At 43.7% G+C, this 14677-nt stretch overlaps 1 protein-coding gene across 1 annotated transcript in view; it reads right to left on the bottom strand.

Moving 5' to 3' along the window:
• Nucleotides 1-1010: 1010 nt before the first annotated feature.
• Nucleotides 1011-14677, bottom strand: part of rab11fip4a (RAB11 family interacting protein 4 (class II) a) — a 33238-nt gene continuing 19571 nt past the window's right edge. Inside the window, exons 7-16 of the mRNA XM_020927394.2 lie at nt 14588-14620; nt 14366-14474; nt 10361-10464; nt 8116-8256; nt 7967-8048; nt 6251-6388; nt 6026-6172; nt 4633-4776; nt 3000-4525; nt 1011-1283 (exon numbers count right to left, since the gene is read on the bottom strand). Coding sequence (XP_020783053.2) covers nt 4406-4525; nt 4633-4776; nt 6026-6172; nt 6251-6388; nt 7967-8048; nt 8116-8256; nt 10361-10464; nt 14366-14474; nt 14588-14620 — 1018 coding nt within the window. The 3' untranslated portion in view covers nt 1011-1283; nt 3000-4405. The remainder of the gene's footprint in view (nt 1284-2999; nt 4526-4632; nt 4777-6025; nt 6173-6250; nt 6389-7966; nt 8049-8115; nt 8257-10360; nt 10465-14365; nt 14475-14587; nt 14621-14677) is intronic.

Below are 14677 nucleotides of genomic sequence, written 5' to 3'. Positions count from 1 at the left end.
GCATGCTCAGAAGGTCTGAACAACTGGCTCCACCAGTCCTGGCTTCAGACTTTCATCCACGTCTCTTTGGATTTGTGAGCGGGATGCGGGAGTGGGCTGAGGTAGAGCAGCCTCACACTCAGTTTGTCTTCTTCCTCCCTTGTCCGACACTCTTTCCTTCTCCTCCTCAGCCGACAGACGTAAAGCGTGATGAGAGAATTCTCCAGCTGCTGCGCAATTATCATCGAAACCACTGCGACAAAACTTTGGATCGTGTTTGTGTCCGCGGCGTAACGACAAACGGAGATGACAGAAAAGCCGGTAGCAGCTGAAGTGTGTGTTTTCTTCCCAGAGATGTAATACGTTCGTGTCTCTGTCCAATCAGAACCATTCCCCACCTCCAGACATTCAGCAGAATTAAATAGACGATTTAACGTGTTTTCCATGTAAACCTCAAATCGGAATTATTATTTCCATGTAAACTCGGAGGAGAATATTTGAATCCTGAACTATTTAATTCAGAATTCAAAACATCATGTAACTAAACTCTATCGATCCTATAAACCAGTTTTTTCTTCTCACAAAGTCAACATGATCGACTAGGGATGTAACTATATCCAAATATCTCTCTACGATTATCACGATATGCATCTCACGGTACGATATTTATTGCGATATTCTGGAAAAGCTGATATAATTGTAGATGGGACGCTTTTTTTTGCTTTTAAAATACCTTGACAAGATTTTGGTGTGAATTATTACGGTCATAATCTCAAGAATTCAAGTAAAAAACATAACTCTTCATGTTGTCTGTGCTGAAATGAATCATGGGATATGTAGTTCCCGATGTTTAAAGGAACTTATAACTCGATATATTGTGGCGGCTCGCGATATTGTGAGACTTTTGACGATACGACATTACAATATTTAGTTTTTTGTTACACCCCAAGTATCGGCTGTTTAAAAATGAACATGGTCAGTTCAGTGATCGGCCTCTAACATCCCGATCTAGTGAAAGTTATCCTCACTTGAAGTCTCCGATCTTGTGCGTGAGCTTGTGGTTGAGCAGGGAGCTGGCGTGTTTGTAGGCGCAGTTGCACAGGTCGCAGACATAGGGCCGCTCGTCGGACTCCGTGTCGTCCGGGGCTGAGGGGGCGATGTCCGAGGCCGGCGTGGGTGGAGCGGAGGGGGGCGGGCGGCGGGGCGGAGGGCTCCAGGGACAGAGAGGCCGGGGACAGGCTGGAGCCGGACAGCGCCGCGGAGGAGGGCGGCAGCTGCTCGCACCAGCTGATGGTCGAACTCGGCTAGAACGAGAGAGAGAGAGAAAGTTGTGAGTGAACAGTTTTCATATTCCCTTGAAAATAAACTGAAATAAAAGTAAGGTTTTTCTTTATGGATATTTGTATTGCACTGAAAAACAAATATATAAAATGAGCAGACTTGCATATCCACAAATCTGACTCTTATTTTGCTGGGGAGGCCTCTTCCTGCTCGTTTTTGTGGAAATGTTGCACCTTTTGCTGTAATGTTCCACAGTGCGGCATATAACCTGTTTATCTCCATGGAGAATGTTTCAAAGCATGATTGAACTTTCCATTTCAGTGGACTCATGCAGGTGACTTTCCATCTTTAGAAACACTTTAAATTGGCCAAACAGTTGTTAACTAATGCAACACCTTGTAACATTCTGGACCTGACACGTCACCTGCACAATTCTGTAGAAATAGAAAGTAAAAACCATACTTACCAAACTGTGGATTATAATATCTGAAAAAAAAAAAATGTTCATGGAAACAATCAGGAGGCCGCACTGCTCCAGATCAAAAAGTTAGATCTGTAAAGACGTAAGCTCGCTCACAGCAAGGATACAGATTTTCTACTTTTGTTTTAATGCATCTAAAATGAAATGAAAACATGCGTTTAGTTTTTGATTAAAAAGTTACATGACGGGGTTAAGCACCGGCTTCAATATCATATTTTACATAAACAACCTTTTAGTGAGATTATAAACGCATATTCATGTTGTAATTTATTTAAATAATTCATCCCATACTGGAGATTAACCAATTAAACATGAAAATACTCCACAGTGAAGAGGCTGCTCTGTGTTTACTCAGACAAAGGGAGAAAAGGTTGTCAACAAACCTCACAGTCACTTTTCACCTGTCACCAGACACTAAACTGTGGTTAAAGAGTTTTATGGACTATAATGTGCAGTTTTACGTTAACGTGGTGTAACATTGTTAAGCCTGTGGCGTGTGTGCAGCTCTGTGGTCAACAATGGCTCGGTGCTGTCCGGCCTGACTGAACTTCACAGTAGTCTGGCATCACAAAGAGGGTCTTTCAGAGTCCTCCACGGGGCGTCTTCCGCTCCGGTTTCCTGCGGGACAGTCTCCCCGTGTTTACTCTGCTCTGCTCGCGAACAATACCACGGGCCTCACGCACGCGCGGAGATCTCCATGTGTCCAGACGCAAAAAGACCAGACTGTTCCTGAGGCCGTGCGCGCGCGGGGATGATGCTCGGACTGGTCTCTGGAGCAGACAGTGGACGTTACCGATCAAGCATCAAAGCTGTGGAGAGAGGAGCCTGCGGATGTGAGCGGACAGGCTGGACGGGCTGTGCAGGAGCTGCAGGAGGCGCAGGAGGCGCAGGCTCGACACGCGCACGGGGCTGCACTATTTACATTCGCGTGCACACAAAGAACTAAACCATTTTACACCCGTAATACGCCCGTATCTAAGAGTTTGATGTGATGGAAATAGTTGTGTACTACGCAAAAGTCCAACTAGGCCATTAGCCGCTAAGCACGAAGACGCTAACGATGCTATTTGTTGACATAATGTCCCCCTCCTCAGTTTTCCTGCACATAAAGTCGCGTCTGAGCGGCGCAAACGTCGCGTGTTCGTGTCTTTAAACATCGTGTTTAATTCGGTGTGTGTCCGGTGCTTTGTGTGCACCGTGGGTGCAGTGTGGTGGGTGCAGTGGGCTGTAGCCCGCTAACAGCAGGACAGGCTCTTACTCCGGAATCACTGGGGTCCTTTTTCCAGAACAATTGCGAGCAGTGTCCGAAAGACTCGGCGGAGGACACGTAGTTGACTCCGTTCCTGTCCTGGAAGTCTCCGTGCGCGCTGCCCGGGTTGGAGCTGGCGTACATGGCGGCTCTGGGGGCTCTTGTGGGGCAGTTTGGAGTAAAAATGATGAGATGTTTGCGCTGCTTTTGTCGGAGCTTCAGCCCAAAGAAAACAGCCTCTGTCAAACAGGGTTTTTGGCGGCAGGTCTGTGGAGAACTGCTGACACCAAGCGGCGCGGAGGGGAAACACCACCACAAACACTACAACAAGTTTAAAACATAAACTTTACATAAAACATAAAACATGAACAATTCAAAGAAGAACATTCTCAAATAAATGTTCAGTCCACTCTTGTATGAAGTGACTTTATTATGTCAAATGTCATTTCACTTTGTGAAGTTATATCCGCACACATGTTCACCAAAGACAGTGGTGAAACCAGCACACTGTGATTAGAATCATTTACAGATGATTTACATTGTGATGTGTCAATAAATATGTGATTAAATCAAAGTGACATCTGAACAGAACACTATATTTGTGCATAAATACATACCATATTCCACACTGTCAACAGAAGATGCAAAACTACCAGAAATACACTTTGTGCAACAAAGCAAAACTAGTTCAACTACATCGTACTTTAGTGCAGTGTAGCAGCCCCGCGCTGCCTCCTCTCAGGAACACCGTGGTGTTTGGCTAGCTTAAGCATGGGACACTGAAAAAGATCATATAAAGATCATGTTTTTACATCACATGAGATGCCACAGGTCAGAGTCCTCAGACACACAGCTTCTACTAAAGCAGCAGCAGCTCTAGTCGTCAGTTCAAGTGCTTCAGACAGACTCTTCATCTCCAGACAAAGAGCTGAGGTTATGAGACTAAACCAAACAGTCTATGGGCTAAACAGTCTAGTGGTTCTGATGTGGACAATCTAGACGCTCAGAGACGTGTCCTCTGAAGCACACGGTCAAACATTCTGTCATCTTTACAGCGCGTGTCACAAACCAGTGTCAGTTTTGAGTCTCGACCACAGGAACCTGCGCAGAGCATCTCCACACAGAATAATCACAAGATATAGAGGATGGAAGGAAATGTCACAACTGAGTAATTACAGCTGAGGGGATCAGTTACTACTAACGCACGTGAGCTTTGGCAAATGAACGTGTGACTCTAAGCCCTGTTTGAGTGGCAGTCCGGAGCGTGAGGCGTATAAGTGCTCCCACAGCGGGCTAAACGAGGAGGATGACTGTAATGACTTTGACACTATAGACAGACCCTGGCTCCCTCTGTTGGTGAAATGCTCGTGGTGCATGTCTAAACTCTCATCTAAGTGTAAACACAGAGGCCTATGTTAGGTCTGTTTGATCTCCAGTATGGACGGGTTATGCTCCAGGATGGCCAGGATGATCTTGTCCATGTACTGCCTCAGACGCAGGTTGATCTCCTCCTGGTGCTTCAGAGCGTCCACCAGCTGCAGAAACACACAGAAACACAAACACAGACGCAGGAAGCTTTGAGTACAACCAGCGGGATAATTGTAGAGCAGTTTTTGTAGAAGCAGGTGTGGGGGAGACTCACCTCGTCCCTGGAGGCGCTGTCGATCTCGGCTGCCAGAGACTGAGCTTTACTGTGGCAGGAGAACAGATTCCTCGCTTCGTACAGGCTCAAACTGAGAATCTGGGCGTTCAAGTCGTCGTTCTGATCTCGGAGTTTGTAGTTTTCCTTAAAAAAATAAACATAGAGGCAGTTAGACACAAAGCAACACATGTTTTTGAAAATTGATTTAATTAAAACAGCTTATGACAACTACTTTTTTAATCTAAAATTTGCTTAATCGGTTCTAGTTTTGTCATTTTTGTGAATTTTATCATTTTATTTCCTGGTTTTATTTCCTAGCAGCGTCAAAAATACACTCACACAGTTTTGTTTGGACAAAAAATCATTTACAACACGTTAAACTATCAGAAAATTTCTCTGCATTTTGAATGGAACAGGTAGCGGGATTTTGTTTTAAATCCGTGTATCATTCGTTCATTTGTTTTTCAAAATAAAACTGAAAATAAGAAAATGAAGAAAACAAAATTTTTCTTTATTATTTGTCTCCAAAACAAAAATTTTAAAAATGGATAGCGATTTGTTTTTTCAGTTTTCGATTTTGTGGTTAAATGAAAAATAGGGAAAAAAAACGGGTAACGGACATTTCCTGTTTATGTGACTTAAACTAAGATGCAGGACTAAAGCAGGACTAAACCAGGACTGAACCAGGTCTAAAACAGGACTTAGACAGGACTGAGTGTCGGGAATGGGTCCAGGAACAGACCGGGACCAGATCGGGACTGAAACCAGGACCGGACCGGGACTGAAACCAGGACCGGACCGGGACTGAAACCAGGACCGACCGGGACCAGGCCACAACTGAGACTGAGACCTGGTTTAGTCCTGGCTCAGTCCTGGCTCAGTCCTGGCTCAGTGAGGCTCAGTGCTCAGTCCCGGCTCACTGAGCTCAGTCCTGGCTCAGACCTGGCTCAGTCCTGGCTCAGTCCTGGCTCAGTCCTGGCTCAGACCTGGCTCAGACCTGGTTTAGTCCTGGCTCAGTCCTGGCTCAGTCCTGGCGTTATCCATTTTTTTTCCATTATTCTTTTAAACACAAAATCATAAAAAATCTGTTGTGTTTTTTTTTTTTTTTTTTTTTCATTTTGGTTTTGGAGACAAATAATGAAGAAAATTGTTTTTTTACTTTAAAAAACAAACGAACGAATGATGCACGGATTGTTTTAGAACTCAACACTACTTTCTGTATTTTCTGTACATTTTGATTCCTAATTTTTCTTCACAAAATACAACTTAACTGATGTAAAACTCTGATAAATCTGGAATTTCACAAATATTATCTCACCAAACCAGGTCTTTTTAGCAAAAACGTGAATCTGTCAAACGCACTTAAAATGTTTAAACGTGTAAAGTGCAGCACCTGTTTGAGCCTCTTGACCTCGTGCTCCATCTCGATCTCTCTGGTTCGGGCGTTCAGCTCGCACAGACTCTTCCCTTGGCCCGGATGCTCCACCTCCAGTTTGAAGAGCTGCAGGTGCTCCAGCTCGCGCCGCAGGTCGTCTATCAACTAAACACACACACACACAAACACACACACGTTTTAGTCACGCTCTGTCGTCGCGCCGTTTATCCCAGAGCGTCTCACCTCCTGCATGGCCTCCTTCTCCTTCTGGAACTCATGGCGGTTGTGCCAGAGCTTGTCCATGATCTTCCGGTACAGGTCCATCTCGTCCTTGAGCCTCAGACTGGTGTCCTCCAGCTTGTCCGACATCCTCTGTTTCTCCTGCAAACACACACACACACAAACACACACACGTCAGGGGGAGGTCGGTTGGAGCATTTTGAACACACACTACTGGTCAAAAGTTTCAGAACAGCCTCATTTTTCCAGTTATTTATTGAAATTCACGTCCAATGAAGAGCTTGAAATGGTACAAAGGTAAGAACTGAACAGACAAAGGTTAAAAAAAAAGATAAAAGATAACAAAATAAGTCCAATCTCTGCCAAAACTACCTCAGGAAAAAAGAACAAGATGGTAAAACTTGAAAACATGTAGAGTCCAGCACAAGCGACCTACAAGTGCCGCACATTTATGGGAACTTTTGAATCATTCATTCGTTTGTTTTTCAATATAAAAACCAAAAAAATAAGAAAAGTGAAAAAACAGCTATTTTCTTCATTATTTGTCTCCAAAATCAAAATGAAAAAACAGATAACGATTCATTTTTTCAGTTTTCGATTTTGTGTTTAAATGAAAAATGGAAAAAAATGGATAATGACTGTTTCCCCTTTCCGTGATTTAAACTGTGATGCAGAACTTTTGCGCCGCATACGGACTGAACCGGGACTAAAAATGATCTAAACCTGGACTAATCCAGGGCTGTAACAGGACTGAAACAGGACTAAACCAGGACTAAACCCAGGACTAAACCAACTAAACGTTTCCCGTTTACGTGACTTAAACTGCGATGCTGGACTGAACCAGGACTGAACCAGAAGGACTAAACAGGACTAAAACAGGACTAAACCAGGACTAAACCAGTCTCAGTCCGGGCCTCAGTCCCTGACCTGGTTCAGTCCCATTTCAGTCCTGGTTTAGTCTTGGTTTAGTCCTGTTTCAGTCCTGTTACAGCCCTGGATTAGTCCAGGTTTAGATCATTTTTAGTCCCGGTTCAGTCCGTATGCGGCGCAAAAGTTCTGCATCACAGTTTAAATCACGGAAAGGGGAAACAGTCATTATCCATTTTTTCCATTTTTCATTTAAACACAAAATCAAAAACTGAAAAAACTAATCATTATCCGTTTTTTCATTTTAGTTTTGGAGACAAATAATGAAGAAAATAGTTGTTTTTTCATCTTCTTATTTTTGGTTTTATATTGAAAAACGAATGAACAAATGATAGATGGATTTTTCCAGTCTGGGGACCTTTCAGCCAGGGAGACTTTCCAGCTGATTTCCAAAATACGAGCTAACTACACATATTCATATTAATGAGTTGAAATTTGACATAACTAAGGTATAAAGTCTGATCACCGTGTGCAAACAGCATCAAACCCACGTCTCTAATCCCCCAAAAAATATGTTGTAAAACTGGGAAGATCAGGGTTTGGGTTTATTGATTCTATACAACTGTAAAGGGAAAAACTTGAGGTTGCTCATTTCGACAGGGAAGCCCATTTCGACAGAACACCGGTATGTCCTCTGTCAAAACAACCTCCTCATTTGTAGCTCTAACATTCTGTAACTTGTTTTTCCTACACAATTTCTAGTTTAAAAGTAGACTGTGGTCCGTGTGCTGGTCCGTTTAAGACTGTGACACGTAGAAAGTGGGTCATTAAATTTAACTGTACAGTCAGTACCTGATCCAGTTTCTCAGTCTGGGAGCGGAGTTTGCGCACGTTTAACTTCATGTCTCCGTTCTCCTCCTCCAGTTCTTGTATCCTGTTGAACACGCAAACGTTTATAATCCGCACCGTTTCTCTGCGTGGTCCGTGAATCGCCCGCCTACCTGGAGCAGAGCAGCTCGATCTCATGGTTTCGGTCTCGTTCCATTTTGCTGTACACCTCCCTGTGTCGTTTGGACTCGTCCTCCAGGCTCTGATCCGCTCTGCTCACAGTGTCCTTCACCTGCTCCTCCAGCTCGTGCACCCTGAGGACACAACACCCACTCACATAATTGGAACTCAACACTTTTCCACATTTGCTACCAGGCAGAGCGGGACAGACAGACAAGAGTGACAAAACTGTTGGGACGATCTCAGCTGCGGGGCCCTACACTACAGAGATCTGCGCGGAAATGAATTTTCAGCTCGCACCTGCAAAGAATTGTAATTTTCAGTCCTGCTCCTGCCCACATCTGTGATATTTTGTCCTGCTCGCACCCCCAAGTCCCGCAAAATGGGGACATTCGCTTTCTTAAGCTCTATCAAACACGGAGAAGCGGAAAGAATTGTCTAAAATGTGCGCGAGATTAGACCACGTCCATAAATTTAGGCTCCTTAAGGGCCGTTCACACCAAGGCGTCAAAGCGTCCAGTTTCAATGTAAAGTCTATGTGGACGCGCGAACTAGAGCATCCTGCGTTTTTGCGGCGCGTCTTCAGCGTTTTGGCGTCAGCGGCCGAGACGCGCGTCCAAGGCGTCAGCGTCAAGAAGTTGAAAATGCTGAACTTTTCGCGACGTTATTATCAGGAAGAAAAACCCGAGAACCAGAGCGAGAACCACAAACATGAGCGGAGAATAAATATATACGCCACAATCACCGAGCCGATCGCGAGGACTACACCAGGACCGGACCAGGACTAAACCAGGACCGGACCAGGACTAAACCAGGACCGGACCAGGACCAAACCAGGACTAGACGGGGACTAAACAAGGACTAGACCGAGACTAGACCGTGATTAGACCAGGACTAGACCGGGACTAGACCGTGATTAGACCAGGACCAGACCGGTATTAGACCAGGACTAGACCGGGACTAGACCATGATTAGACCAGACTAGACCGGGACTAGACCATGATTAGACCAGGACTAGACCGGATTAGACCAGGACTAGACCGGGACTAGACCGGTATTAGACCAGGACTAGACCGGGACTAGACCAGGACTAGACCGGGACTAGACCCAGTGATTAGACCAGGGACTAGACCGGTGTCATTAAGTGGAGTATAAATATATATCCGCCCCAGTCGTCGACCTGATCTCCTCCGTTGATGTTTTATGTCATAAAAACACTCTCAGTCTGGTCTGACATTGTTTCGGGAAAAGATCGGGGCCGGGCTCTTGTTTCCAGGGCAACGGACGCGCGTCAAGTATTTTTGTCCCGTTGGTCCACGGCGTCAAAGATGCGCGTCGGGGGCGTCTAAACTCAAATGCAAAGGCTCCAAATAGAGGCGTCAAGGCGTTTTTTGACACTTTGGTGTGAACGGCCCTTTAAAATGTTTTTATTAATGCCAAATAAAATATCCAGCACAGATTATGTATGATAGACTTACATTAATCACTTGTATATTTTACTTTAGTCTCATGTTTAGTTTGCGGGACTGCAGTTTATCATCCCGCTCGCCCACTCCCGCATCGTGCAGTCCCGCTCCCGCCCGCGCCTGCAATGAGCTTTCAAAATGTGTAGAACTGTTTTGGTTGAGTGCAGGACTCTGCTACACAACCCCTAAAGCAGAGGTGTCAAACTCTAATTTAAAGTCCTGGGCCAAACTAAATATTTGTTGACCAATTTCAACAATATCTGGATCTTTTCTCTTCGTTCGAGATATGTAATGTTACATTTTTTTCTTATTCAAATAAATGTTTAATAATAGTTTTGCTTAAACACTGAATCCAGAACAAGCTAAATAAAAATTAATAACAACATTTTAAATAAGTAATGTCTCTATAGTCTATCTGTAGCCTGCGGGCAACTCTTTTCATTCATTCATTTATTTCTTTGTTTGAGCCAGGTACAACAAAATTCAAAAACAATAACAAAAATAGTGATATATACATGACATATTTGGGACCTGCTGCTCAAAAGGAGTAGGATGAAGTTTAAAAAACCTATGGAGTCCAACCTCTAATACATACTTTAAATGATCTCGCGGCCCAAATATAATTATATCGCAGGCCAAATTTGGTCCCCAGGCCTGAGGTTGACATGTCTGCCCTAAAGTCTGTGTTTGGAAGATCTGCTAACAGAAACATTTAATAAGAGTCGTGATGGCTGCTGTCATGCTGCACGTCTGACCCAGCGCGGTGTTGTACCTGAGCACCAGGTGAGTGTTCTCCTGCTTGAGTTTGGACTTGAGGTCTCCGTTGGCCAGACAGTCTCCCTCCAACTCCGTCACCTTCTTCTCCAGGTAACTCACCTAAAACACACCGCAGGAACAGACACTTAAAGGTTGTATAGAGGATTTTTTTAAGGGAAGAGAAATACAGCGACAGTCCTTGTGCGCATTCAGAATTACTGTTGAAGTGACCTGTTTAGAAGTAATTCAGCGACCGACGCACCAGTTTTTAGACCCTTCGTCGGCTTCGGTCGCGCCATCGCTGGACGAGATCTCCAAGAATCACCTCAGTTTGGCTTTGCTCCTTTTCCTCTTCTCTTCTTCTTTCAGCGACCTCAAAAACGGACTTTCTTTTGCGGTGAACAGGTCTTGGATTCTCGTCTGCTGTCGCGACAAACTTTGTGCGAAATGCGAGGAAGCGACAGTTCGAAAAAGCCTCTAAGAACCGCTGCGTAAACCACGTAATCCCCGCGCTCCGACGAGTCAGTTATACTTGGGAGTTTGATTGACAACCCAACAGCCAATAGAAAATGAGGGAGTCTCGTTTTCTATTGGCTGATGTTTATCTGGCCTCAACACGTCCACAGTTGATAGATTTTCGTTCTTTTTTTTTTTGGTCGTCATAATTACAAAGCTGCTGCGTCTCTGTAATTTATTTTAATCTTTCACTGACAATTTGAAACTAAAAAAAAATCCTCCATACAACCTTTAAGGACTGTGTGACTGGACAATAGGTTCTTCACTTTATGTCAAAAAAATAAATAATCTCAGACCTTCCACCAACAGACCAGTTTTTTTAAGTTTCAAGTTGAGAATTACTTTCCAAATTTGATGTTAAAGTTTAGCTTTTACCTTAACTTTAGATTTTTTGAAATTCAAGGAATTAATTACAAAACAAAACAAAAAAACAAGTAAGTCTTGAGGTTTTTATTTCAAATACTTCACTCAAGACCTATAGCTCAACCAATATTATACTTGTTCTTGTATTTAACTTTTTTTTAAAATAGTATTTTATTTATTTTATTTGTGTTATTATATAGTTGTTATATATAATTAGATATAAGAAAATACTAAAGGGAAAGAGGTGGAATCAATTTGTGGAGCTCGGTTTTAATTCTGTGATGCTGCGCCGCAGGGAAACATTGAAAAGGCGCAAACGTTCGGAAATAATCAGAATAGTCTAATGAGAACTTAACAGAACGATGTATTTGTGTGAAAGATGCTAAAATTCCATGACTTTTCCAGGCCTGGAGAATGACATTTTCAGTTTCCATGACGTTTCTAGGATTTCCATGATCGTGGGAACACTGCTCCAATGTGCTGCAAAGATGGACAAGTCGTGTGTGTCTAAGACCTTCATTTTCACCTTATTTCATAACTTATTTTAGATTTTATCAGTGAAGCTTCCATATCAGACAAATAACCCATAAAGACCCGGTTTACACTGAAACAAATCCACGTGTCACCGTATCACTGTATCAGAAACGATCTGCGTCCAGACACGTCGTTTCTTTATCCGCAATCAACGCGTTCCCTGTCCACACGGTAACGCAAAACCGCCAGAAACGCTCGTCACGTGATCGGCTGGTGTCACGTCGTCACTACGTCCCGATGTCACGTGAGAGGTAAAAACAAGGAAGTCTGAAGCTGCAGCAGCTGACTTTGAGCCGACGGAGATGGCGAGTGTAAAAACAATCTTTTCATGGACCGATGACGAGGTTCAGTTTTTACTTAGTGTAACACTGGATTTTAAGACGGTAAGACTGAATTTTATGGAGGCTCAGAGTGAGGACTGATTCGTTTCTGTGTCCGCAAGTCTTCCCTATCCACACAGATCTGAGCATATTTGTTTACATTTTACAAAAACAAAACTTAAAACCGCATGGCTAATTTGAATAAACTAAGCGCTCAAAAAAAACAGCTCGATATCGTGCGCTGATGTGGTTCAGCTTCTGTCAGACTAAAGGACGTGACTCAGTGGAATATGAGTGTTCTTTCTGTGACAGAGGGGTTCTGCTGGTGTTCTGCCTAATGCTCTGGAACACTCCTGTATAGTGTGACAGTGTTGGGGAGTAACGGATTACATGTACCGCCGTTACGTAATCAGAGTACAAATTATGAGTAACTGTATTCCGTTACAGTTACTGTTTCAATGAGTGGTAATTGGATTACAGTTACTTTGCTGAAATAAGTGGATTACAAGGCGGTATTTTCCTGTTTTCACATTTTGTGCTACATCCCATTTATTTATTTTTTTATTTCGGTAATTCCACTCATTGCCTGAAGCCCAAACAGAACGCGACAATAAGAGCGATGTAAACGTCATGTTAAAGTTGGCGGTGTCAGTCACACAGTGGAAGCAGCAGTGCATTGGTAAAAACGCATTTGTGTCTTGGAAATTCTTCTCCCGATGTGAGATAATATAAAAAAAAAACAAATATAAAATCGCCTACAACTTAAATGTGAAACCGGAGCAACTGGCACCTGGTGAAAACAACCTGCATAGACTCATAATATCTGTACTACTGTCATATACACACACACACACACACACACACACACACAAACACACACAACACACACACACACACACAAACACACACAAACACACACACAAACACACACACAACACACACACACACAACACACACACACACACACAAACACACACACACACACACACACACACACACACACACACACACACACACACACACACACAAACACACACAAACACACACACACACACACACACACACACACACACACACACACACACACACACACACACACACACACACAACACACACACACACACACACACACACACACACACACACACACACACACACACACACAACACACACACACACACACACACACACACACACACACACACACACACACACACACAACACACACACACACACACACACACAACACACACACAAACACACACACACACACACACACACAACACACACAACACAACACACACAACACACACACAAACACACACACACAAACACACACAAACACACACACACAACACACACACACACACACACACACACACACACACACACAACACACACACACACACACACACACAAACACACACAAACACACACACACACACAACACACACACACACACAAACACACACAAACACAAACACACACACACAACACAAACACACACCTTCATCATCGTCATCAACCTGAGAACCCGCGGACCACGTCTCCTTCCGTAGTTACAGCGCAGACACCGACGTCTCGTGCGCCGCGTGTGGACCGTGTTTTCTCGCGTAAACCGCACTTCCTCCTGTGCGCCTCTAAACCAGAACTAACACCAGGACTAAACCAGAACTAATCCAGGACTAAACCAGGACTAAAGCAGGACTGAACCAGGTTTAAACTAGGACTAAACCACGACTAAACCAGAACTAAAGACCTGGTCTAGACCAGGTCTAAAAATCAGGACTAAACCAGGACTAAACCAGGTCTAAAATCAGGAGTAAACCAGGTCTAAAAATCAGGACTAAACCAGGACTAAACCAGGTCTAAACAACATGACACCTAACAGTAGGTTGACATAATTTAAGGTGATCTCATACAATTTCTCTATCAATAATATTTTTTAATCTGGTGAAGGAAAAGCTTATCTTGTTTCTGTCTTTTAACAGACAAAACCTCTTATATTCAGATCTCGTGGTCTTTGTTTCTCTACAGCAAACAGTTGTTTATTCATGGAGACTTGGGCTCAGACAATTTGAAGACAACAAACAAGAATTTTGAGGATGTGGTTGCTACATTCATGTCGTTTAAAAAAACTTAATGGATTACGTTACAAATTACATTTTGGGGTGTGTAATCTGTAATCTGTAGGGGATTACATTTTAAAAGTCACCTTCCCAACACTGTGTATAGAATATATCAAATAGAAACCCTTGTGTGTTGAGCGTGTGGTGTTTGGGGCAGACCTTCTCGGCGATGTCCAGGTCACAGCAGTCGATGCTGTCGGTGAACAGATCCTCTGTGCTGCTGTGAGGACTGGAGCCAAACACACTGTGGTTGGCCTGGATCAGCTGCCTGCACACACAAAAACACACTGGACTGTACTGTACACTGCACCGCGCCAGCAGCGGCTCCACAGAACAGACACTAATCACTCTCTTGTACCGCACACGACAGAGGGACCTCACCTTCCAAACGCTCGGCTGGAGATTTTCCGAGGACTGAAACACAAGAGGAACAGTAACAATAAATCAGAGTGTTATTCGTTTTTCAATATA

Source organism: Boleophthalmus pectinirostris, unplaced genomic scaffold (genome assembly GCF_026225935.1).
Source record: "Boleophthalmus pectinirostris isolate CB_2022bp ecotype Guang Dong unplaced genomic scaffold, ASM2622593v1 HiC_scaffold_17, whole genome shotgun sequence".
Classification (NCBI taxonomy): Eukaryota; Metazoa; Chordata; class Actinopteri; order Gobiiformes; family Gobiidae; genus Boleophthalmus; species Boleophthalmus pectinirostris.
The sequence above is the reverse complement of the archived record's forward strand: the minus strand, read 5'-3'. Positions and strand labels throughout refer to the sequence as shown.